Source organism: Danio rerio, chromosome 25 (genome assembly GCF_052040795.2).
Source record: "Danio rerio strain M-AB ecotype USA chromosome 25, GRCz13ab, whole genome shotgun sequence".
Taxonomy (NCBI): domain Eukaryota; kingdom Metazoa; phylum Chordata; class Actinopteri; order Cypriniformes; family Danionidae; genus Danio; species Danio rerio.
Genome location: NC_141045.1, coordinates 3,911,146 through 3,937,799, shown reverse-complemented (window position 1 = coordinate 3,937,799; position 26,654 = coordinate 3,911,146). Strand labels below are relative to the sequence as shown.

Here is a 26,654-nt window from a genome sequence, read left to right as displayed (position 1 = left end):
TTTCATTGTCATTATCACAAGTGAGGAGAAGGCTTTTTTGCGGTACAGAATATTCTGTTTTGAAAGAAATATCTGAAGTAAACTTATGTTTTTGCCAACATAAAAGGGGGATTAAGAAATAATCCTTATAACCCTAACCATAAATGTGTGTATGTGTTATATATGTATATATGTATGTATATATATACATACATATATACAGTTGAAGTCAGAATTATTAACCCCCTTTTGATTTTTTTTCTCCCTTTTTTAAATATTTCCCAAATTATGTTTAACAGAGCAAGGAAATTTTCACTGTATGTCTGATAATATTTTTTCTTCTTGAAAAAGTCTTATTTGTTTTATTTCGGCTAGAATAAAAGCAGTTATTAATTATTTAAAAACTATTTTTGGGACACAATTATTTGCCCCTTTAAGCAATTTTTTTTGATAGTCTACAGAACAAACCATCGTTATACAATAACTTGCCTAATTACCCTAACCTGCCTAGTTCACCTTATTAACCTAGTTAAGCCTTTAAATGTCACTTTAAGCTGTATAGAAGTGTCTTGAAAAATATCAAGTCAAATATTATTTACTGTCATCATGGCAAAGATAAAATAAAGAAGTTATTAGAAATGAGTTATTAAAACTATTATGCTTAGAAACGTGCTGAAACAATCTTCCCTCCATTAAACAGAAATTAGGGAAAAAATAAACAGGGGAGCTAATAATTCTGACTTCAACTGTATGTATATATATGTATATACACACACTTTATTTTCACTGTTTGTAAATAATTGTTCTTAACATTTTTGCTTTAAAACATTATAATACTGTTTGGATTTTCCCCCCATAATAATAAATTGTGAACATTGCAGTGTAAATTGCAATCCAGATGTTACAGAGAGAAATTGATGCAGCAACAGCAGAGCATATTAAGGGGATATAAAAAATCTTCATACATTGTATATTTGTATATATATATATATATATATATATATATATATATATATATATATATATATATATATATATATATATATATATATATATATATATATATATATTCACTATTTTAAAATACATTTTCTTTGCTGTGTGTTTTTATTGGTTATGATGCTGTTTGGATGTTTTATTTTTGCACAATAAATAAAATGTGATTTAAAAAGTGCAAACATTGTCTTTGTTAGAATTTACACGTGATTACAACGGTATAAAGACGTTCAGGTCCGACCGCACCGAATGGAAAGAAATTGTAGGTTTTGAAGATGGATTATTAGTTTTGTGGCAAGGACATAGCTGTTTTAGAGGGTTAAATACAGATGAAAAATAAAGTTAGAATGATTTTATATTCAATATGTTTATTGTATAATATACGTGAATGTTCGCATGGCTTTCATTTTCATTATCACAAGTAGAGGAGTCAGCACGGATATCCCCGCCTCTTAAAGGGCCATTACTAAATTACAAAGGGCTCAAAAATAGTCTTCTGGCGCCATCTCGTGGACACTCTGACACGCTTTGAGTCTGAATTTTACAAATTTAATATAAAAAAAATATTTATAGGAAAACTGTTATTTATAACTACACCAAATAAATATGATAATTATCTGCAATTTAAAACACATCTTTTGGCCAAATTTGAGGATTGTATACTTTTTTATATGCCCCAAATACTCGATACAATTTTTTAATAAAAAAATTTTTAATTCAAAAACTACAAATCTTATCGGCATGAGGACATACAGCAACCATCTCATGAGTAAAAGACAGCTTTTGACCAAATTTGGGGCTTGTAGCATCTAAGCCCTGGGAGGAGAAGCGATTGCTTTTTTTTGGTCAGAAGCCGGAATAATAATAATAAGAATAAGTTTAAGTAGCATTACAGTATGTTGGCTTTCTCAAGCCAACATAATAAGTTTAAGTAGCATTACAGTATGTTGGCTTTCTCAAGCCAACATAATAAGAATAAGTTTAAGTAGCATTACAGTATGTTGGCTTTCTCAAGCCAACATAATAATAAGTTTAAATAGGATTTCAGTAGTCTGGCTTGTTTCTCAAGCCAGCCTAATAAGTTTACGTGAGATAACAGTATGTTGGCTTTTCAAGCCACCATAATAAATCAATATGTCATTAAATTAAAATTACACAAAAAAACAATAAATAACTCTAAATATCATTGGTTATTTAATATAGTTATAAACAACTTGGAATATTATATTGAAATATTTGCATAACTTATAACCACAAGACCCTTTAAAAGGCGAATCAGTCAGCCGACCAAACACACAGATTCCCTTGTATAAGTTAACAATTAATAAGAAAATATAACTGCAAAGGCTCCTGTATATAATCTGAGACAGAGCTCATAAAGGCTTTTGTGTCGATATATGATTATAATCAGCTCTGTGCTGGTTTATGTAACTCTGCGCTCCGCGGTAGTGGCGGCATTTCCCGTGTGCGCTCCCCGCCCTGACCCTCACCGCGCCCGGCTACAAAGCTCCCCGCGACCCGCGCTCATCCGCTCCGTCCTGCTGACGTCAACAATAAAATAACATGACAATGCAAAACAAGTTACAAACTTACAACGTTTCAGATCCACTTCCCGAAATAAAAGAGTAGCAAAAGTACCGATTAATCCCGCTGAAGTTTCCTGGATCCGACAGAGCTCTGTGGCTGAAATGTGTTCGTGATCAAATAAATCTCCACAATCGCGGATCCGAGTCACAAATCCGTGATGTTTTGTTTTGGACAGTTTTAGCAGCGTTTTTTTCCTCTGAGATTGAGCAGGAAAAGTGTCCAGATGTCAATCACAGGTCACATGACGCGGCGGAGGCATCCAGGAATCACGTGACAGTGCAGCTATTCTGCTATAGTGTGTGTGCTATGCAGTGTTGGGTAAAGTTACTGTTTCAAATAATATTTCACAATCTTAAGGTACTAAATGTGTTACTGTTTAAGGAAAGTTATGTGAAAGTATGTGTTATGCTATTTTTTCATTTTTATTTTAAGATAAGTTTAAGATTGTAATATACTTTTGAAAAGCAGCTTTATCCAACAATGGTTTTGTCAAGTCAAGCCATATCATTCATGACTTTTCATTTTATGCTACTTTTATGTCTTGTCATGTTGTGGTACATCTTGTCATGTAATGTTATGCTGTTTAATGTCATGTCATGTTATTTATTTACTATTTTTAATTTCTTTCTTTCATTTCTTATTTAGTTTTTTTTATTTATTTATTTTCCTTAATTTTTTTTGTTTGTTTTTATTTATAATTTTTCCCGTTTGAATTTTTTTATTTTCTTTTTTCTTTTTCTTTTATTTCTTTTAAAAATATTTTTTTCTTTTTTCTTTTATTTATTATTTATTTTATGCTATTTTTTTTCTTATTTTCTATTTTTATTTTGTTCTTTTTTTCTTTTCTTTTATTATTTTCTCCAATTTTTACATTTTGTTTTATTTTTTTCTTATTTTTTATTTTATTTGTTTGTTTATTTTACATTTATCTATTTCCTATTTTTTCTTATTTTTTTGCTCATTTTTTTATATTTTCTATTTAATTTAAATTTTTTTTTTCATTTTTTTGTAACTTTTTTCATTTTTTTCCTTTTTAAATTGTATTTATTTTCACTTATTTATTTATTTATTTATTTATTTATTTATTTATTCTTATTTTACATTTTTTTTCTGTTTGTCTTTAATTATTTTTTATCATGACATTTAATTTTATGCTGTTTTATGTAATTTTATGTCATGCCATGTCATTTCATGCCGTATAATGTCATATTATGTCATATCATGTGATTTTATGTTGTTTTATGTCATGTCATTTTATGTTACGTCATGTATTATGCTGTTTTATGTCATGTAATGTTACGTCATGTCATGCAATTTTTTTGCTGTTTTATGTCATGCAATTTTATGTCATTTCATGTTATGTTTTGTCATGCAATTTTATGCGGATTAATGTCATGTTATATTACTTCATGTAACATGCTGTTTTATGTCCCATAATGTTACGTCATGTCATGTAATTTTATGCTGTTTAGTGTCATGTTATGTCATGTCATGTTACATCATGTAATGCAGTTTTATGCCTTTATATGTCATGTTATGTCATGCTATGTTGTTATGTCATGTTGTGATTTCACAATTGTATGCTGTTTTGTTGTCATGTAATATGTAATATGTTTTATTTTTTGAGGACATGTAATTTCATGCCATTTTGTTATGTCATGTCGTGCAATGTTATTCTATGTTATCTCAGGCTGTCATGTGACTTTATTTCATGTAATGCTATGCCTTATCATGTCATGTTATGTCATGTTGATGTTACTCTAAACATTGATTGGTTCATTCAGCAGAATCAGTTTAGATAAATTAAAATCATCGATGCTATGAATTTATAAAAATAGCAAACTAAATATTTACTGTGGTGATTTTTATTCTGTTAGGTGAAATTTATTCGTACCTCCCGACTGGACATCTCTCCTCCTCTGCTGTATGATGATGATGATGATGATGATGATGCTCTGCAATCTCTCCTCTGCTGAAAAACACCGGTGAGGAGTAAACCGCTATCCCAGAATGCCTTGTGAGCAGCACCTCGTACCCAGGAGCGGTAGGAGGAGAAGAGGAGAGCTGGACCTGATGGAGACCCTCAAACGCATCCATAACAGTAAACCACTGCCTTAAATACGGCGCCTCCTACTGTCATACACACACAAACACACACATACATATGCATGCATTTACATATGCACACAATCACACATACACACACATACACACACATATGTATATACACACACACACACACACACTACATTCAGTCTCAGACACACTGTAGTTTTCTTTGCTGAAGTTTCCATTCAGATCTTCAAAGTGTAACTAAAGTGTTGCACCATAAACGAACACTCGCAACAATGAAGTCAGTTAAATATCCAACCCAATACTCTAACCAACGTTAGAAAAATACAACTGGACAAGAGTTCTCAAGCTACAACATTTATTCTTATATTTAGAAAAGATTCAGTGTAATTTTTAAATAATTATTATGTATTACTAGTGATGATCTGTACAAATATATATCCTACATCAATTAAAATTATTCAAAAATGGCCACAATGATTATGTATATATATATATATATATATATATAAATATATATATATATATATATATATATATATATATATATATATATATATATATATATATATATATATATATATATATATATATCATATTCCAATTAATTAATCATAATCATTAATTAATCATATTCAGCAATTATCATATTCATTAACCATGCTGTTTTAACAATGACATGAAATGAAATAAGAATAATAATAAATAACAAATACTAATTTGTTAAAGTGTCATCGTGTGTCTTTTATATTATATTATATTATATTATATTATATTATATTATATTATATTATATTATATTATATTATATTATATTATATTATATTATATTATATTATATTATATTAAATTATATTACATTATATTATATTATATTATATTATTTTATATTATATAAAATTAATTATATTATATTAAATTAAATATATTATATTATATTATATTATATTATATTAATTTTATTTATTAAATTATATTATATTATAATAAATTTATTAAATAATATTATATTATATTTAATTAAATTACATTAAATTAATATAATATGATATAATTAACATAATATAATATAATAAAATTAATTTTACATAATTTAGTATATTATATTACATTACATTATATAATATTATATTATATTATATTATATTAGATTATATTATATTATATTTATTATATTATATTTATTATATTATATTATATTATATTATATTATATTATATTATATTATATTATATTATATTATATTATATTATATTATATTATATTTAATTAAATTATATTATATTAAATTAATATAATAGAATATAATTAATATAATAGAATATAATAGAATTAATTTAACATAATTTAATATATTATATTATATTATATTATATTATATTATATTATATTATATTATATTATATTATATTATATTATATTATATTATATTAAATTGATATAATATGATTAATATAATATAATTTATTATATTATATTATATTATATTATATTATATTATATTATATTATATTCTAATATATTATATTATATTAAAGCACAAATTTAAAATAATAAAATAAAATAATAATAAAATATATGATATATGCAGTATCATATCCGTAGCATTTTAACAAACAAATGGACAAATACATATCCTATAAAATGTATCCTTTTTCATAAACATCTACAATAATTATGTGTACATATGAAGCAAAAGTTCAAATATATCATATTTCAATTAAGTATATTCAGCAAGTGATCATATTCATAAACCATGCTATTTCAACAATGACACCAAACAACAGCAGCCCTTTTCCAAATAGTACTGAAAATTATTGAAATAAATTTAGGGAATAAATAACTAATTACAGTACATCCTAATAATAATCTCATATAATAACAAATAGAACTCATAATAATGCTTATGAATAGAACACAAAGCAGGTGAAGCGCAAGTGTTGTTTTCTAAATATACTCAATAAATACAGGATGACTTTCTTTTAAATGAGCTGAATCAACACAATTCTTGAGTTTTTTTTTTGAGACAACTTAATTGTTTTATTTTTAACTGACTTAAATTTGTTAAAACTAATAAGGTAACTCAATTCCTTCATGTTGTCCCAATGCAAATTGATTGTATGGAAGCCAGTGTTTAGGCACAATGCTTTAATATAATGTCAGAGCACTTCTCACGTCAAATAAAACACCCAGACGCAAATATAAAAAGAACAACAACAAAAATCAGGCTTACCCCAGTGACCCGGCTCTTTCCTCATAAACTCTTGATGCAAAAATAAAACACACCCTTACAAGCCATTTGCATGTTCCCAGCATCTAAACATTCCCAGCTCCAACACTCGAGGGTTAAAGAAATGCAACGGGGCCACCAGCAGATCAGCATTTCATCAACTAGGGGGCGATAAAAACTGCAGAAAACTCCCTTCTGAGGGCCTCAAAATACAACAAACGTTTAATAATGAAGTAAAACATCAGATCATCGATATAATGTTCTCATTACATAACCACGCAATTAATAATCGAGTCTATGAATGTCTATAAATGTGTGTGGAAGATTTGCACGGATTAATAAGCCCCCCCTAGTTTTGCACAATGCCTCTTTTGTGAGTGGAAAAACAGATTATCAGGTCAAGTGACCGGAGTTGTGGGCGTCTGGATCTCACAATCATAACGGTTCCGGTAAAAACGTTGGCAATTCATGAAGCATCACAGGCTGTGAGTATTGCTGCTTACTTCTTATGCATGCAGTGTGCAAATGAGCAATGCACTGCACTTCGATTTTTTTGTCTTGATTTTAGTCCAAATATTTAAATATTCTCAAATCAGGAAGCATTTTGTTGTTTTAAGAAACAATATGGCAAAATTAAATGAGTTTTTCACTTAAAACAAGCTAAATAATCTGCCATTGGGGTAATATATTATGTGTCAAAAGAAAAAACTAGATTATTTTGCTCGTTTCAACTTCATTTGGCTTAATATTTCCTTAAACAAGACTTGCTTGTGCAGAAATGGTTCTTGATTTAAGAATGTTTTTGATATTATAAAAAAACTGCATTTTGTTGCAGAGTAGAGAGGATTTGCATGCAATATGTTTCTGTTTTCATTCTGCTTTTACCAGCATTTTCATTTAACTAGCGATCGGTGTGATTTTGTGTAAATGAGCTCACATGTATGCGTTTATTTGATTTATAATCGTATATATTGGCTGAAAGTGTCGGGTTAGTTACTTAAAAAGTAATTCATCACTAATTACATCGTTGAAATTGTATTTATATTACTTTTGTAATTGCGTTGTCTAAAAAGTATTTAAAATTTAAGTATTTAAGTATATAAAAAATTCAAATATTTGGATAAATAAATGCAGATAAATCTAATAATGATTGAATAAAATAATTAAATAATGATTTAATAAAATAATCTAATAAAAATTGAATAAAGTAATTTAATAATGATTTAATTAAATTATTTATTTCATTGTTATTAATATGATTTAATAATTAAATCTAAAATCGTTTAATAACCTAATCTAATAAGTATTTAAAACATTTAATAATTATTTAACGATTTAATTAAGTAATGATTTAATAAAATAATCTAATGATGATTTAATAATTTAATCTAAGTATTTAATAAAGTAATTTAATAATGATTTAATGATTTAATTAAATAATGATTTAATAAAATAATCTAATGATGATTTAATAATTTAATCTAGGTATTTAATAAAGTAATTTAATAATGATTTAATTAAATAATGATTTAATAAAGTAATTTTTTGATTTTATAAAATGATTTATTTAATTATTAATAATATGATTTAATAATTAAATCTAAAAATCATTTTATAACCTAATCTAATAAGTATTTAATTAATTTCAATTTCAAATAATCAATTATTTAATGATTTGATTAAATAATGATTTAATAAAATAATATAATGATGATTTAATAATTGAATATAATAAGTATTTAATAAAGTAAGTTAATAATGATTTAATAAAATTATTTATTTCATTATTGTTAATATGATTTAATAATTAAATCTAAAATAATTTATTAACCTAAGCTAATAAGTATTTAATAAATGTAATTATGATTTAATAATTAAATTTTATAATGATTTAATAAATTAATCTAATAAAGATTTTTTTTAAATAATCGAATAATGATTTAATAATCGAATCTAATAAGTATTAAATAAAATAATCTAATAATGACCTAATAATTCAATCTAATAAGTATTTAATTAAAATAATTTTATATTAATTTTAGAATAATTATAAATCTATATTGCACATAGAATGGAAATTAAACTTTTAGATTTATTAAAAGTATGGATTTATTTATTTATTTATTATGTCACACATTATATGTATTTTATGTATAACATATAATATTATAAACAGTAACTATTTCAAAGTAATGAGACTATACTTAATATGTAAACAAAAATTTTTATGTTACGTTAAACTATTTTAATAAGCGACTTAAGTTTCAACTCAACTTTTTAGGTTATACACCGACACCATAGTTGCGATAATTAATGCCTATATGGAGAAATTACATGATTAAAATTGTATATTAAATGCTTTTTTAATTTCTTATTTAGATTCTTCTTTTAATTAGTTGACTTAGTACTCAGTTCTCAGTACAATGTAAATAAAACTCTGTTCATTTTGAAATCTGAGACAAACAGGGCCTTTTAGGTTTATTAAAAGTATTGATTTAGTATCAAAACACTATGAATGACATGGCTAATGATACGGCAAGAAGTCACGACAACAAATGCTTTTAGTTGCTTTAAATTACTTCAATAAGCAAATCAAAGTTTTACAAAGTTACCATAGTTTCCTGCTGGCAGGTGGAACGAGACTGTGATTTTCCTGGTCCTGTCCAGAAGGGGCAGCGATGACGGTGACGTACTCGCGGCGGGTGGCAGATGCGCGTCTGGGCACCTTTTATCGCCTTCTTCTGCGATGGAAAGGAAGTATTTATAAGCTGCTGTATCGCGAGCTGCTGATCTTCACGGTGATGTACTGCATTATCAGCATCACATACAGGTAAAGGCATCATAGTTTTAACTCTCTTTGTCTTTGCCATGTTAACAGCACATAATATTTGACTAGATATTTTTCAAGATACTAGTATTCAGCTTGAAGTGACATTTAAAGTAGTGGTCGTCTACGATATCATATTTTAAACTATAGTTAATGTGTAATGTAGATGTGTGACATAAACAAAATTTCTGAATGTAAGATGCTCAAAGATCAATGCAAATGGAGACATTGGCTTTTACAGAGTTAGCTTAGCACAGCCTAAAAAAGTTTAAGTTTAGGGACTAGAAAAAAACACATCCGGGTTAATGATGTCATAAACCCTTCAGGTTTGGCACATACACTCTGCACAGTGAAGGGGCGTGGCCAGAGGCGCTGTCATGTTATAACAGAGAGGCTTCCTGGTGATGTGGAGCTGATCTGCAAATCACAGCACATTATGTTAGCTGACAAATCAGAGCCTCTTGAGGGCGGGTCTTCAGAGAAACTAGGAAATATGACAGTGGTTTTCATGTTAGCTGAGCTGTATATAATCAGAGTAAGATATATGAAAAAATAACGTGATTTTCTACAAATGAAGCATGAGCACAGCACATCTTATAAAAATTGCATCTTATAAACACAACCAAGCTTTAAAAATAAACTTAACTAGGCTTAACTAGGTTAATTAGTCAAGTTATTGCTTTTAAATAAATAAAAATTATGTTTGACCCTTGCTTTGTTCTGATTGTTTACGTTGCTTGCTGCCTATACCGACCATTCCCCTTTTATTTGACCCAGACTCTGGTTTCCCTGTATATATCTGTTTGACCCGCCTCACAGCAAGAAGATAACTGGTTCGAGTCCCGGCTGAGTCAGTTGGCGTTTCTATGTTAAGTTTGCATGTTCTCCCCGTGTTGGCGTGGGTTTCCTCCGGGTGCTCAAGTGTCCCCCACAGTTCAAACACATGCGCTATAGATGAATGAATGAGCTAAACTGGCCGAGTGTTTATGGATGTTTCCCAGTACTGGGTTGCAGCTGGAAATGCATATAAAACATATGCTGGAATAGTTGGTGGTTCATTCCGCTGTGGTGACCACTGATGAATAAAGGAACTAAGCCGAAGGATAATGAATATTTAAAGTGTTACTGTCCCTTTAAGAGTGCACCGTTTGATTGACAGGTGTGTACTGACTGAAGAGCAGCGCAGGATGTTTGAGAAGCTCTCCCTGTACTGTGATCAGTACGCTCAGCTCATTCCTGTGTCATTCGTACTGGGTAAATAAATGCCACTTAAAATAGCATTTTCTATTAAGAGGGAAAACGTGTGGATCTCTTAAGATGATGAATGTCTCCTGCAGGTTTCTATGTGACTCTGGTGGTGTCCCGCTGGTGGGGTCAGTTCGAGAGCGTCCCCTGGCCGGACCGCCTGTCAGCTCTGGTCAGTGGACATGTACGGGGTGCAGATGAAGGAGCCAGACTCATACGCAGGAGTTTAATGCGCTACGCAAACCTGTCCGGCATCCTCATCTACCGCTCCGTCAGCACGGCTGTCTACAAGAGATTCCCGACCATGAGCCACTTGGTTCAAGCAGGTAAAACTCTACTGTTCCTCTTCATGTGCACCAACACCTGCGTTTATGCACCTCCTACACTGTTTAATGACAAAAAGTCAAGACGACAAATATTTTTGTGTTGCTTGTTTTTAGGTTCACAATACAAAGTTAAACTTTGTTTTTGCTACGACATTGTGGAAATAGAAATGGTGGTTTCTAAAATAGAAATTTTGTACATCGTTATCGCAGATGGTTAGAACAAACGCTCATTTTAACATGAAAAACATAAACTTACCGGTCACTTTATTAGGGATCCACCTGTTCTTTAACCAAATTTCTAATCAGCCAATCAAATGGCAGCAACTCAATGCATTTAGGCATGTAGACATGGTCAAGACAATCTGCTGGAGTTCAAACCGAGAATCAGAATGGGGAAGACAGGGGATTTAAGTGACTTTGAAGGTGGTCTCAATTTCTGCTGTGACATTCAGATGGTCGGGTCAGAATTTGGCATCAACAACATGAAAGCATGGATCCATCCTGCCTTGATTCAATGGTTCAGGGTGGTGGTGGTGGTGTAATGGTGCGGGGATATTTTCTTGGCACACTTTGGGTTCATTAGTACCAATTGAGCATTGTGTCAACACCACAGCCTACCTGAGTATTGCTGCTGACCATGTCCATCCCTTTATGACCACAGTGTACTCATCTCCTGATGGCTGCTTCCAGCAGGATAACACACCATGTCATAAAGCGTGAATCATCTCAGACTGGTTTCTTGAACATGACAATGAGTTCACTGTACTCAAATGGCCTCCACAGTCAGCAGAGCTCAATCCAATAGAGCAGCTTTGGGATGTGGTGGATTCGCATCATGGATGTGCAGCTAACAAATCTGCAGCAACTACGTAATGCTATAATTTCAATATGGAGCAAAATCTCTGAGAAATATTTCCAGTAGCTTAATGAATCTATACCACAAAGGATTAAGGCAGTTCTGCAGGCAAAAGTGGTCCAAAGCGATACCAGTGAGGTGTTCCTACTGCAATAAAGTAGCCGGTTAGTGTAGCTTTATTGCCTGTAGTTAGGACACGGTGTAAGAATGAGCCTTCTAATGAAACATCAAATGAAAAATAAGTTTTAGTTTTAATAAGTTGCCAAACAAAAAAGCCTACACATTAAGTGAAGTTTATGTATAAACAAATTTCAAGAGGATCACGTGCTTATGATTGCTAGAGGCTGGATCCGCATTATCCAATTCACTATGCTCCAATCAGATGACTCCTAAACTACTATAAATACCCTGGGTTTCATTCCACTGCTATCTTCGTTTTGAAGAGTCCCCCCTTCCACCCCTACTCCTCCTTCTTAGATGGGTGACATGGTGGCCCAGTGCATAGCACTGTTGCCTCACAGCAAGAATGTCTCTGGTTCCAGGCTTTACCAAACCAGCAGACATTTCTGTGTGGAGTTTGCACTTCTCCCCATGCTCATGTGGGTTTCCCCCGGGTTCCCCGGTTTCCTCCCACCGCCTAAAAACATGCAATTAAGTTAATTGAATAATCCAAATTGGCACCATAGACATGCTTCTAGTACGTAGTTATCTTCAAGAGCAATCACTTACTGTTCATTGGTTACTACAGCAGGGGAGTTCTCGAGATCTACCTGAGCTCAAACTCCCCTCCTGCCTTGCAACGGGAGGGAGCCCTGGGCTCGAGGATCTCATGAGCTCAGGGCTCTCTCCTGGGACAGCATGCCAAACTATCTTTTATAATTAATCATCAGCTAAGTGTGAACTCTTGAAATAAAATATAAGCTAGCAGCACACTGAAACATTAAAAAAATATGTGCAATTATAACTGACCTTTTTCTCTTCGATCTCAATTTTTCATATGTACTTTATTTGATGTACTTCATACTTCTGGAAAACTTGCAATTCTGAGTGTGCTCTACGCAGGTGAGTGCAATATAAAAATATCAGTAAATTAGCAGTTTTTTCACTTATTTTAGCTTTTGAATTGCATTATGGGATCTTGATCTTTCTTTTAACAAACTTTTAACCTTGAAAAGTTCCAAAAAGTGACTTTTATGAACATTTTTAATAGTTTAAAGTCATATATTGTCTGGGTTGGTGTTGTATTTACGCTACAAAAACCTTGTAATAAACTGCCTGACCCTCCGCATGGGAGTTGGGTGTTCTACCAAGGAGGCTAAAGACCATGGCCTCTTGTGTCTGTCGCTAGAGCACATTTAGAGGTCAGAGGAGTGAGGTTTACCTGCACAGCAATCACTAGCTGGCCTCCGTTACACTTGCATGTTATTTATTATGCAATATATTATTTCAAACTGTTAACATGTCAATAAAAGTCACAGTTAAAGTTGAATTTTCAACATCAAAAGTCGACGGAGCAGAGATCAACATCCCATAATGCAATTCACAACCGTACTTTACAACTTTCACAGCTGTTCATTAACAGATATTTTTTGCCTTGTGTGCTGGACAAATCCCCTATTGGACACACGCTCTCCTCTTTTTTAAACAGAAACGTTGACTAGTCTGTCATAGCATTGATATACTGCTACTCTCTGTTGATTTGAAGTGCTTCTTTCATCCTCGCTTTGGATACAATTGTCTGCTAAATGAAAAATGTCAATGAACTGCCCAGAAAGTGTTAAATTCAGGCCAAGAAATGTGTCCTAGAATAGAGATTAAAGCCATGTTTTGTTCCAGTACCCTCTGGTGTCTGGGATTTACACTCAAAGAGGAAACAGGAAGGAATTATTCCAGATTTCCAAGAGCTTTAGCAAGAGTTTTGAAAGTAGTTCATGCAAACATGAAAATCCTGACATTATTTGTCCAAACAACATCACAACATAAAAACTGTTCTCCGCAGTTTATATTCATATTTAAATAAAAGTGAATTGGTTTGGAGGCAGAAAAGTACAATCAAAGCGATCATTTTAGTGAGTGGAGAAACCAATCTTTTTAATTGAATCAATGAAATGATCAACCCAGGCTCACTCTGATCTGTGCCCCTATACAGATTTCTGGAGAGCACCAAATACATCCCAGGAGCTACTTTTTTTTTGCAGGTTTTGTTTTCGCGAATCCACCAGAGGCTGCTGTGTACGCTTTTTGAGATCTCACATTTCTCTCGTGAATGCCATTCGGGCATGGTATTCTCGTGTAAATCCACCAGAGGTCGCTGTTGACTGACTGTTTAACTGACTGACCGATCTACTGACCCTCCCTCCTTCTTTCCTAAACCCAACCAATTGTATTGATTGACCAGCCCCCACCCACTTCCCTAAACCCAATTAACAATTTTCAAAAGCAAACCAGAAAAAGAAAAGCCCTCATCTTATTTTTACCATGTTTTCAGATTTTACCACATTCTCACCCTGTTATTTGCCTTTTTAGCTTTTGGTTTTTATCTTACCTGCTTTCTGGAACCGTTCTTCACAGGACTCCAACCCCATCGTCGTGGTCAACTCCTCTCTACATCTCAAGTACGCTGATGTACTCAGCAAGCCAACAGGACAAACTGGTAACAGCGGGAAAGCTGTTCATATGGAGGTAAGCGGTCAGCTGGTAAACGCGAAAAAGGACGCCATCATAGTGTTCGTTTTAAAAGTGAAATGCAGCCGTAAGTACTTCTGGCTGCGTAATGCGTGATCTCCAGAAGCGTACTGTATATTGGGCTACGTTTTCAGAATGAGCCTATGTTGGAAATGATTCACTGAAATGATTCACCTACTGGTTAAAATGGTGTAATTACAACAAAAACAGTACGAACAACGTGCTAAAATATTTGTTTTTTAAATTATGTTTAAATTTTTATTTTTTTTTTAAAGAGAGAGAACTTAGCAGGCTGCGCTTTAAGAAAACACATGCAATCCCAAAAGACACCAGCAAATTAAGAAAAGATCTTCATCGATTTAACATAGCGTACACAGGGCTTAATTTGTGCTGGAAGACGCAGGATCCAGATCCGGCACCTCTGAAATCTGATTAGGCACCTCATTTTACCAATCCTCCTCCTCAACTGCCCTCCTCCCTCGTCCGCTGTTAACTTTCAATTTCTTTGGCAAATCCCTAACCCTCTTCACATTCGTCTGCGACAACCAACCCCCACGGCTCTTAACTTACGTTCGCGACAACCCTTCCCCATCCAACGCCCCACTAGCACCCCAACCCTCTTCACATTCGTCTGCGACAACCAACCCCCCCCTCCAACCCCCTGGCTCTTAACTTACGTTTGCAACAACCCTCCGCCATCCAACGTCCTGCTAGCACCCCCCTTGCCACTTTCATGCGCGACACCTCTACTTCCTCGAGTAACATGCCGGATCCAATCCCCCGATCTGTTCTGGAACCTTGCAATTCACAAATTAAGCACTGAGCATACATGTTGCAAATTATCACATTGCACACAAATTAAGAAAATGCCTTACATGGGGACCCAAAAACGTGACAGACTGTCAAATAAATTAAACTCTGAAATTAAAATAAGAAACACTAGAAGTTAGTTTCAGTCTGTTAGGTTTAAGGATAGTTCCAACATCCTTAAAACTCCAACATCCATGCTCATTCTGAGAACGTAGCCCTATATACATTTCTGGAGATCGGAAATTATGTAGCCAGAGGCACGTTTGATTGCATTTCATCTTTAAAACGAACGCTGTGGGGGGAATGAAGCTGTTCCTTTTTGCACTTACCAGCTGACCGCTTACCTCTGTATGGGCTGCTTTCTTGCTGTTACCAGTTTGTCCGGTGGCTTTGACGAATAAGTAAATAACAGGGTGAGAATGTGCTAAACTGTGGTAAAAATCAGGCGAGGGCTTTTCTTTTTCTGGATTGCTTTCTAAAAGTGTTAGTTGGGCTTAGTTAAGTGGGTCAATCGGTGCTTTTGAAAACACTATCGGTTGGGTTTAGGGAAGGAGGGGTCAGTCACTTGGTCAGTCAGTCAGTCAGTCGACAGCGGCCTCTGGTGGATTTAAGTAAGAACAGCAGGCGTGAATGGCACTCGTGAGAGACATTTGACATTTCGTACATGTTGGCCTCTGGTGGATTACCAAAAATAAAAACTGCAAATAAACGCAGCTCATGGGACGTATTTGGCGCTCTCCAGAAATGTATATAGAAGTGCGTGATCAAAATGAGCCTTGGTTGGATATTTATTAGCTTGTGTGCTCTTAAACAGTGTGAAGTGTTTTGGACTCTCCCGCAGGTCTGATGACGGCGGAGGAGCTGAGGCAGCTGCAGGAGCTTCCTTCACCTCATAATAAGTTCTGGGTTCCCTGCATGTGGTTTGTCAGTCTGGCCATGAGAGCTCGATCTGAAGGACGAATCAATAACGACGTCGCAATGACAGCCATCCTCAACGTACGTCTACAGATTATGACTATTCCACTCACTATGGGGATTCTCATTGACTGGCACACGAATAGCACATTGACGACGGCTCCCGAATGGCACACTATACACTTATACACTATGTAATTACACACTCAACAGCAAGGTACATGAATTTAGTGTCATCCCAAATGGAACACAACCTTTTTTTTACATACCTCAAATTCAATTTTTATTATTATTTATACTTTTATAACATTTTTGTTTAATTTGAATATTATTATAATACAATCTCAATTAACTGATATAATTAAAAAATTATAAATATATATTTTTTCTCCTGGTAGGAACTGAACACGCTTCGGTCTCAATGTATGAGGCTGTACGGATATGATTGGATCAGCTTACCTCTCGTTTATACACAGGTTTGATAAAACTCATGTAGTTTCTTCTTCTACTAGTATAGAGAAAATAAAAAAACTACCATAACAGTTCAGATTTCCCCATCTTGATGATATGAAATGAAACTAAACCGAATAAACCAATTTTGTGTGATTTTTGTAGTGTCTTCTGCGACAATCAGTACTTGGTAAGTGATTTATTTTAACATATTCATCTGTTGCCTGATTAATCTCTGTGGAATACAAATTGGAATACAAATACAAATCTCTGTGATCTCTGATTGGCTGGAGAAGCTAGAAATGATCTCTGATTGACTGAAAGAGCTAGAAGTGGTCTCTGATTGGCTGAAAGAGCTAAACATTGTTTCTGATTGGCTGGAAGAGCAAAAAATTATATCTGATTGACTAGAAGAGCTCAAAGTTGTCTCTGATTGGCTGGAAGAGCTAGAAGTGATCTCTAATTGGCTGGAAGAGCTAAAAAGGCCTTTGATTGAATGAAAAAGCTAGAAATTATCTCTGATTGGAAGAGCTAAAATGGTCTCTGATTGGCTGGAAGAGCTAGAAGTGGTCTCTGATTGGCTGGAAGTGCTAAACATGGTTTCTTATGGCTGGAAGAGCAAAAAATTATATCTGATTGGCTAGAAGAGCTCAAAGTTGTCTCTGATTGGCTGGAAGAGCTAGAACTGATCTCTAGTTTACTGGAAGAGCTAAACATGGTTTCTGATTGGGAAACATTTTGTTCACAAAAAAGGTTTTTAAAGTTCGCTTGAGGTAGTTTTGGACTTTTTGAAAAAAGTTAATATGAATAACTGGAGATGAAAATGCATTTGCCGAATACACTCTGATGTAGCAAACGTTACACTCTTGTGACCAATCAGCTGTCTTCTATATGCTTGCCTTGTGTTGGTTGCTAAGTTACCAATACTACAGTCAGCCCCTCTAATGCTGGGATTACACCAAATGTCTTGTTCTAGTTTACTCACAGGATGTTTTTCATGCGTTTTTCGCTTGTGTTCAATTATTTGACATTGTGTGGTAGATGAGATTGAGGTAAAATCCATTAATTTGTGGGAAACGCATCATGCATTTTGCATCTTTGCACTGTGTAGTTATAATTTCTCTTTATTCACGCATTTTGGTTTAATATTTGTGTTGACTTTGTATATAATTTACTCATGCAAATACTTAATTTCACAATAGGTGTGGAGCCTGAAACTCAAGCAAGTTTGGAACAGCTGAATAAATGTTTATTTTTGTGTATCCATGTGTATTTTATTAGCCGGGATCCGATAATAACGTAAAGCAAGTCTATTAAAAAAAAAGTTCACAAAAAAAGACAAAAGAAAAAAATCCCAAATGTGAAGTATTTCCATCAAGTGGTGTGTTTCCATCAAGTTTTTAGAGGAGCTGACTGTAGTATTGGTAACCTGGCAACCAACAGTAAACAAACAAGGCAAGTCTACAGCACAAGCTCATTGTGGATACGTACCCCTGTCTACAATTCTGGAGACCTCAAATGATGTACCCAGAGGTGCGTGTGGCTGCATTTCACCTGTAAAATGAATGCTACAGGGCGGTATGACGACGTCGACGGATTCTGTTCCTTTTCACACTACCGCTGACTGATTACCTCCATGTGGATGGCTTTGTTGGTGTAACCTGTTTGCCCAGTAGCTCGCCGCGTACGCCAATAGACTTGGGATGCGGAGCAGAGCTGACCGCGCTGGCAGGGTTCAAGTCCGCAAGGAAAAAAAATACAGGCTCAAATTATGGTGAAATCACGTGGCCGCGACGGCTTTTCTTTTACTAGATTGCCTTTGAAAACACTATTGGTTGGGTTTAGGGAAAGGGGTGGGCGGATTAGTGGATCTAGTGGATTTATGCAAGAAGAGGACATGAAAGAGGAATTTGAGATCATCTGGTGGATTTGCAAAAACAAAAGCTGCGAGCAGACATATCTGCGGTTACGTATTTCGCTCTCCCCAGAAATGTAGACCTGGGTTTGTATCTGCAATGAGCCCGGGTTGCAAGTATAATGGAGACAGCTGATTGATTGGTTACATGATTTTTGGCAACATAGGCTCATTCTAAAAAAGTAGCCCTATATACATTTCTGGAGCTACGGAAAAGCGTACACAGCGGCCTCTGCTGAATTTGCGAAAACACAAACTGCAAAAAAAGTAGCTCCTGGGGCATATTTGGCGCTCTCCAGAAATATATATAGGGGTACGTAATCAGAATGTGCCTGGGTTGGATTTTGTCTACATCAAAGTTAATTGAGCAAATGTGTTTTCATCTTTCATTATTTGCTTTAAGCTTTTTCCAAAACCATTTTCTTCACGAACTTCTTCACGAATTAGGATTTTTATTTGAATTTTGGCATTTCCATCACTCATACAATACGATATGATATGATATGATATGATAAGATGCAATACGATACAATACTTCATAATTACACAAAGTGATGAAAACCCATCTACTGTATGAACACTAATATTGTTTATATAATATTAAATGAGCTTAGCATCCTGCTCTCTCTTACAGGTGGTAACCGTGGCTGTGTACAGTTTCTTTTTGACTTGTCTGATTGGTCGGCAGTTTCTTGACCCCGCCCAGGGTTACCCGGGTCACAACCTCGACTTCTACCTGCCTGTCTTCACTTTACTCCAGTTCTTCTTCTACGTGGGCTGGCTTAAGGTGTGTAAACGTATTAGTAAAGCATCCCATTAGCTGACGCTTCACAGTCTATAATAACTGGTTGTAACTACTATTTAGTGCTAAATAACCTCCGCGTAATGATAGTGTTCAACTGTGGCTGACATGACATATACTAAACTTGGACGAACATACATATTTAAATAACACTGATGTAATGTACCTACATCATCTTAAAGAATAGTTTGAAAATAGTTGCTTTGTTTAATTGTTCTTTCAGGTTGCAGAGCAGCTTATTAATCCGTTTGGGGAGGATGACGACGACTTTGAGACTAACTGGCTGGTGGACCGTAATTTACAGGTACACCATCATCATATACCACACTAATAACATGTCTTTGGAGCTTTTGTGTTGTTGTGTGGATTTGTGTGTCTGGTTGGACAATCTCTCTGTTAGATTTTTAGGCTTGTAGGAGCACTTAGCATTTGTTTGGTTATGCATGATGGGCTGAAGTGATTTTATGTTGACATCGCACTAAGTATATTTGGTCACTGATGCCACTGGAGATATTATGACACCCACTGTTCTTATATTTCACATAAGAATGTTTCTAAAAATAAAACATTTATTTATAGGATTTAATAATGTGTGCTCCTACAGTATATGGGGTGTTCTGGGGTAGAGGCACCATTTTTAAGTACGAAATGGTCAGTATTTAATAGAAATGGAGCTCATATGTTGTTAAATTGTCCAGAAAGGCACATTTAAATGCTCTGAATTTAGAAAAACATTTATGATTTCAATAATAAGTTGACATTAAGTTGCTATTTCGTTGTCTTTTGTGATAGAAGTGATAATATGATAAAAAATGGATTGAATTGTGACAGAAAATGCATAGTTATTGTGTCAGGTGCAGTGGTGGAAAGAGTACTGAAAAATTGAAAGTGAAAGTACCATTACTTGTCTAAAAATGTAGTGTAAGTAGAGTAAAAGTATCTGTTGTCAATATTACTCAACGTATGAGTAAAAAAAAGTACTCAAGAGTAGTGAGTATTACGCTGTTAAGAGTTTACATGTAATTTGTGCATGTGTGTGTAAACGTAACATTCTGTAGTGCATCGAGTTATTGCCCAGCAGGCCGCTGTTTGCGCTTTTTCGCCTCTCAAATGTCTCTCGTAAGTTCCGTTCGCACTCACTGTTCGTACGCACTGTTCTTGTCGAAACCCACCAGAGGCTGCTGTTGACCGGCTGAATGATTGACTGGGCGACCGGCCAATTGACGGACCCAACCTCCTCCTTCCCTAAACCCAAGCGATTTTACCGATTGATCTGCACGCCACCTCACTTCTCCTGAACCCAACCGACGGTTTAGAATAACGCCGTCCAGAAAAAAGCAAAGACCTCGATTTTTTTTACCACATTTTCGGATTTTACCACATTCTCACCCTGTTATTCACTCGCTCGTTTTATTTTTTGGATTCTGTTTTTGTCTTACCTGATTTCTGGAACCGCTCTTCCCCGGACTCGAACTTGGTCATCGTGGTCAACTCCTTCTCTGTGTCTCAAGTCCGCCAACATACACGACGAGCTAACCGGACAAACTGGTAGTGAAGGGAAAGCCCTCCACACAGGGGTAAGCGGTCAGCCGGTGAGCGCCAAAAGGAAAGGCGTCATACCGCCCCATAGCGTTTGCTTAAAAAATGAAATGCAGCCATACATACCTCCGGCTCCGTATTCAGAATGAGAGTGGGTTGGGAAAAGCGTACACAGCGGCCTCTGGTGAATTTGAGAAAACAAAAACAGCAAAACCTAACCTAATGTTAATGTCAAACAACATCATAAGACATTAACATTAGGTTAGATTGTCTAGCCAGCGTCTAAGGACAACGTTATTTGTTCAATAACAACATCAAATGACGTTGATATTTGGTTGACTTTAGGTTGTGTTGGAAAGTGACCAAAATCCAATGTTGAGCAAACATCCAACATTATTTTGGCATCACATGCTTCCATGGTTTTCAAGAAAAAACAAAATGCAACATCCCCATGACACTGGGGTACAACTTCATTCTGACATCATGTTGACGTCTTGTGCCTGCTGGATGTTTAAAGCCATTTCGATCATCATACAGTAAACATCCGTCATCTTCTTATCTGTGACATGCATCTTAACAGTGCCCGGGTCAATGCATGTAAAGATTTTGGACATCTTGTACACTTTTAATGCTTCCAAACTAGTTTACTGCAATTATAAAGCGCACATGTTTGGGGTAGGGTTGGGTATTGTTTATGGTTATTTCAATACCGGTGCTAAATCGATACTTTTAAAACGGTACCAGTGCCAAAACGCTGCCTGAACCCATACTTTTTAGCCACAAAAGTATTTGACAAAAATAAAAATTATTTTAATCATTATAATTGAACAATATAATTATTTATTTATAATAAGGTTAAAGTAAAAATCAATTCATATATTATATATTTGAATAGCAGTAATATATTTTTTTGATCAACCCTATTTTGAGGTAGTTCATTATGAGGCGATATACCTTCTATGTGAGATTTGATTGGACAGGAATCACAGGACTGATTTTTCTAATCCTCATAGACAAGAAATAATAAAGTAGTGACTGCAGGTTGAAGAAAATTAGTGTAGTAAAAGTACAGATACAGCACTAAAAATGTGCTCAAGGGAAAGTAAAAGTACACGTTTTTAAAACTACTTACTAAATTTCAATTCCTGAGTAAAACTACTTAATTACAGTGATTTGAGTGTATTTAATTAGTTACTTTACACCACTGCTTTTAATGTACATTTAAATGCTCTAAATTTAGAAAAAAACGCTTATGATTTAGATAATAAGTAGAAAATAAGTTGCTAATTTGTTGTCTTTTGTGAAAGAAGGGATATTTGTGACAGAAAAATGCATAGTTATGGTGTCAAATGGAGATTATAAGTTTAGTGAGGTGAAAATCCTTATATAAACTTTACCATGAAAGCATTAACTTTAAGGGCCCTATCATACACCCGGCGCAGTGTGGCGCAAGGTGCGGCACAATAGTCTTCTGGTAGATTCAGCTTAGCGCAAGAGTCGTTTTGAGGCGTTGCGCTACGCTGTTTAAATAGCAAATGCATTAGCCCTCATATGTGCGCTCATAGGCGTTCTGATCTAAAAAGGCGTTCTGAGGCGGACCGCTGGCGCGTTGCTATTTTAAGAAACTATAATAGATTTTTCATTAGACCAAAACTAACCCGGTCTAAACTCCGGTGCAGAGTTGCACCTCGCTTACACACTGCTTAATACGCACAAGAGAGCAATAGGCAAATATCTTTACATATGAACAAATTTATATTAAGGATATATATAGGATATAATAAGAATAAATATAGGATATAAATATAAAGGATTAAAATATTACAAAACATTATTTTCTAGCCTACATAAATATGAAAAATCACTGCTTTTATGTCTTCATCATCTCGGGAGGCTTTTTCAGTTCATTCATAACAATTTGCTTTTGTATAATGTTATTATTATTAGCAGTATTATTTATTATATCCATATTTATATTTGTTTTATTAAAAACAAGCTTAGATTTGCCCACCTGTCAGGTTTTAGACCATATGGGGCACAGCATGTGTTTTAGGATATAACTCAGGTTTTTGAGCACACTTCGTTATTATTGTTCATTTATTCATTTGCTGGAAATTAGAAGTGAATTTAGAAATAGTTTTGAAGCGAATATTTGCACTTAACAAACAAAATTATTTATTTATAGACTAATGGATGTCTGTGTGTAAAGGTTTCCCTATCCAAGAGCGAATGTGAAAGTGATCCATTCTCTCTCATTCTCACGCAGTAGATGCTCTGTTTAACAGTTTTCTGTTAAAAAACTGTGAACTGTTTGCTTGTGAAATGCTCATTTTTTCCACTTAGACTTACTTTGCGTCCTGTAAATAGCGAATGCACTCTTGGCGCGACGCAGCTGGCTCTTAAAGGGAATGGGAGATGAGACTCTGGTTGGTTTATTCTCAAAACACACCTATAACTCATTAAGAAAATAAACTCAACCCTTTTAGACCATGCGCCGCGGCGTAAAGCGGATTTTCCCGTCCTGAAATTAGCAAAAACGCGTCCTGACACGCCCTGAAAGCGTTTGCGCCCTGCGTTTTGCGCTCTGCGCATGGACCGTCAAAATAGAGCCCTATAAGTTTAGTGAGGTGAAAATCCTTCATTTTTGTGATATCAAGTTCAAGTTTGGTACATGAGATTTGTTAGCTATATGGCTATCATGTATATATGGTGTTAGTTTAGGGGTTTTAAATAGTTAATAATTAGTATATAAACTTTACCATGAAAGCATTAACTTTAAAAGTTTATTGTTAAGTTCAACTTTAAAGGGCTAGTTCACCCAAAAATGAAGATTTACTCACTACTTACTCACCCTCAAGTGGTTCCAAACCCTTATAAGTTTTTTCTTTTGTTGAAGACTAAAGAAGATATTTGAAAAAAGCTGAAAAGTTTTCCAGCTTTCTGGTTTTCTAGATAGTGAACTATCCCCTTAATACTGCACTTTTTGTAAGTACAAACATTAATAGCCCTGTTTTTTTCGCAGGTGTCTCTGCTGTCAGTGGATGAGATGTATGATCTGGTTCCTCTGGTTGAGAGAGATAAATACTGGGATGAAGCTGAGCCTCAGCCGCCGTACACCGCCGCCAGCGCAGAACACCGCAAACCCTCATTCATGGGATCTGCGCTGGACATCAGGTGAATGGACATCCTTACACACAGACAGTCATGTGCAAAAGTTAGCACACCCTATTAAACGTCATGCTTTTTCTGTATCAGAACATAATTAAACACTATATGGCAGAGACTGTACAAAGGGCATGTGCAGGATAAATTTTTTGAAGACTGGGGGGGTGTTGTTGTTGTCGCGCACGTACTGAAGAGTGGTGTTGTCACGCGCGTTCTGATCAGTGGTGTTGTCGCGCGCGTACTGTAAGTGGGGGGTGGGTAGCGTGCATACTCAAGAGCAGTGTTGTCGCGTGCCTACTAAAAGGCGGTAGGGGGGGAGGTTTCGCTGGGGCACTTTGGATCATTTTGGAAGGGCACTTCTATCCAAGACTAAAAAGGGCATGTGCACTGCACAGGTTGAGTCCTATGTGTGCACGTGCCTGCTATATGGTCATTGGCAGGTCTTCAAAGTAGAGCATTAACAACGGAAAATGTGAATGACCCCTTGTGATGCATAAGAAAGCTATATTTCCAAGACTTCGAAGCCTATTTTGTCAAGTTAGGTCAAAACTAATTTTCAAGATCACCATTTTTTCTGTCTTTCAGCGTTCCTAAAGAGGAAATGGAATTCCAGCACAATCTGGAGCAGATTAAAGAGCACGAGGAGGCCAATCACTCCACTCCATTCCTGGGCAGCTTGAGTCGACTTCTGGGCGTTCAGTCGCCCAATTTCCCCCGCTCGACCCCTACATCAAGAGTCTCCCTCCTGCGACGCCGACCCCGTGCTCCGTTCTCTCGTTTCCCACTTTACCTCCATTCTGAGAGCTCACAGATGCCCAGCCACAGTCGCAACACGGATGTGAGCGAGGACGCCTTTTCAGCAATGCCTCTGTATGAACGACCCGGTTTTTACAGCTGCCCCCAAACGCCCATCCACTGCATCCCTCCACCCGTTCCACGACCAAGACCACGGAGAGCGCATGGTGACAGCTCCAGCTCCTTAACACAACCTATGGTGGGATCACAAATCCTGGCTCCGCCTGACACACCCGCACCTCCTTCATCCGCCTTCCCTTGGGTGGGGGAAGACAACGAACATCCGGCGTTCTCCTTTCCAGATCCTGTGCCTGAATTATGCTCGTTAACCAAAGCACGACTTATCCAAGGCTTACCATCGCGCCGTCCTCTCCCTCTGCGACTATCTGTCGATAAATCTCCATCTCCATCTACACCAGAGAGGGTGTTTACATTCACACCGCCATCTTGGCCGCAAACGCAAATCAACACCGCTAGTTCAGTGAATGTGAACGTGACAAATAGTAATAATAATCTGTGCAACGGCACAGCAAACAACCCCTGGCCAATCAGCAGAAGCAGCAATGCAAGCACAGCCAATCCTGTCAGCACGAGCCCTACGGCGACTCAGCACTCAGCCAATCAGCAGAACTCTCCCAATGATTCTGGAATCTCATTGGCTGACGGGGATCTGTTGGGCGCAGCTGTAAAAACAAGGGAACAGCTCTAAGTCAGGTGGAGAGAAAATCTGAAAGTTGTTTTTCTTTTGGCTAGATTTTAAGGAAATTTTGTTTCAAAAATGCAACCAATGTCAGTTTTATCACCCCAAAATCACATTATGATGAAGAAAGTGGACAATGAATCATAACCTGATCCAAACTCTGACAGTTTTCACACATTTTTTTTATTAAATTGGTTTATGTAGGTAGAGACTAACTAAATAGACTAGTAAATACACTTGAACAACCTGATGTTGATGAACAACCTGTGCAACTGTAAAATCCTCTAGCCAATCACAGAACAACCACTGGCCAATCAGAAGTAGACCCACCACTACAAGAACAGCCAATCTCGTCAGTACGAGCCCTATGGCGACTCAGCCAATCAGCACAACTCCCCCAATGATTCTGGGATCTCATTGGCTGACAGGGATATGTTGGGCAGTTGAGCAGTGAAAACAAGGGAACACCTCTAAGTCAGGTGGAGAAGAAATCTGATCTAGTTGGTGAAGATGTTGTTTTTTTGACAAGATTTAAGTAGTTTCTGTTTCAAAAATGCAACACATGTAAGTTTTATCACCCCAAAATCACATTATGAAGGAGAAAGAGGACGATAAATCATAACATGATCATAACATAATGCAAACTTTGACAGTTTCCACATTTTTTTTAAATTGGTTTATTTAGGTAGAGATTAATTAAATAGATTAGTAAATACACTTGAACAACCTGAGCAATTATAAAAGTCCTTGGTCAATCAC

General features: G+C 35.2%; 2 protein-coding genes across 16 annotated transcripts in view; one reads left to right on the top strand and one right to left on the bottom strand.

Annotated features, from left to right (window-relative positions):
* rab3il1 (RAB3A interacting protein (rabin3)-like 1) overlaps positions 1-6,993 on the bottom strand; it is a 95,128-nt gene extending 88,135 nt beyond the window's left edge. For 4 of the 11 annotated variants that reach the window (XR_015526016.1, XR_015526018.1, XM_087311555.1 and 1 more), the window contains exons 1-2: positions 6,869-6,993; positions 4,457-4,695 (exon numbers count right to left, since the gene is read on the bottom strand). Coding sequence is in view for 4 of the 11 variants with exons in the window: in XM_087311555.1 (XP_087167681.1) it covers positions 4,457-4,659 (203 nt within the window). In the remaining 7 variants the exon portion in view is untranslated. Of the gene's footprint in view, positions 1-2,568; positions 2,788-4,456; positions 4,696-6,868 lie in introns of those variants that run through there. The other 7 variants (XR_015526017.1, XM_087311556.1, XM_087311558.1 and 4 more) reach the window with 3 other exon arrangements.
* best1 (bestrophin 1) lies at positions 4,440-26,529 on the top strand. 5 transcript variants are annotated; one of them, XM_087311522.1, is made up of 11 exons: positions 4,440-4,663; positions 9,497-9,695; positions 10,852-10,946; positions 11,030-11,263; positions 16,456-16,610; positions 16,928-17,005; positions 17,145-17,169; positions 19,529-19,681; positions 19,920-20,000; positions 24,258-24,409; positions 24,986-26,529. In XM_087311522.1, the coding sequence occupies exons 6-11, from the start codon at positions 16,971-16,973 to the stop codon at positions 25,902-25,904; spliced, it is 1,365 nt and encodes a 454-aa protein (XP_087167648.1). In that variant the 5' UTR covers positions 4,440-4,663; positions 9,497-9,695; positions 10,852-10,946; positions 11,030-11,263; positions 16,456-16,610; positions 16,928-16,970; the 3' UTR covers positions 25,905-26,529. The 5 variants fall into 5 exon arrangements, with proteins under 5 accessions (XP_087167648.1, XP_087167645.1, XP_087167646.1 ...); XM_087311521.1 differs by lacking the exon at positions 4,440-4,663 and adding an exon at positions 7,066-7,350; XM_087311519.1 differs by lacking the exon at positions 17,145-17,169 and having other exon boundaries at positions 4,525-4,663.
* The last annotated feature ends 125 nt before the right edge of the window (positions 26,530-26,654 follow it).

Excerpts from the sequence above, each read along its gene's own strand:
- best1 (XM_087311519.1), top strand. The coding sequence starts at position 9,544 with ATGACGGTGACGTACTCGCGGCGGGTGGCAGATGCGCGTCTGGGCACC. Across the intron at positions 9,696-10,851 it reads ATTATCAGCATCACATACAG|GTGTGTACTGACTGAAGAGC; the intron begins GTAAAGGCATCA and ends TTTGATTGACAG. Across the intron at positions 20,001-24,257 it reads TGGTGGACCGTAATTTACAG|GTGTCTCTGCTGTCAGTGGA; the intron begins GTACACCATCAT and ends TTTTTTTCGCAG.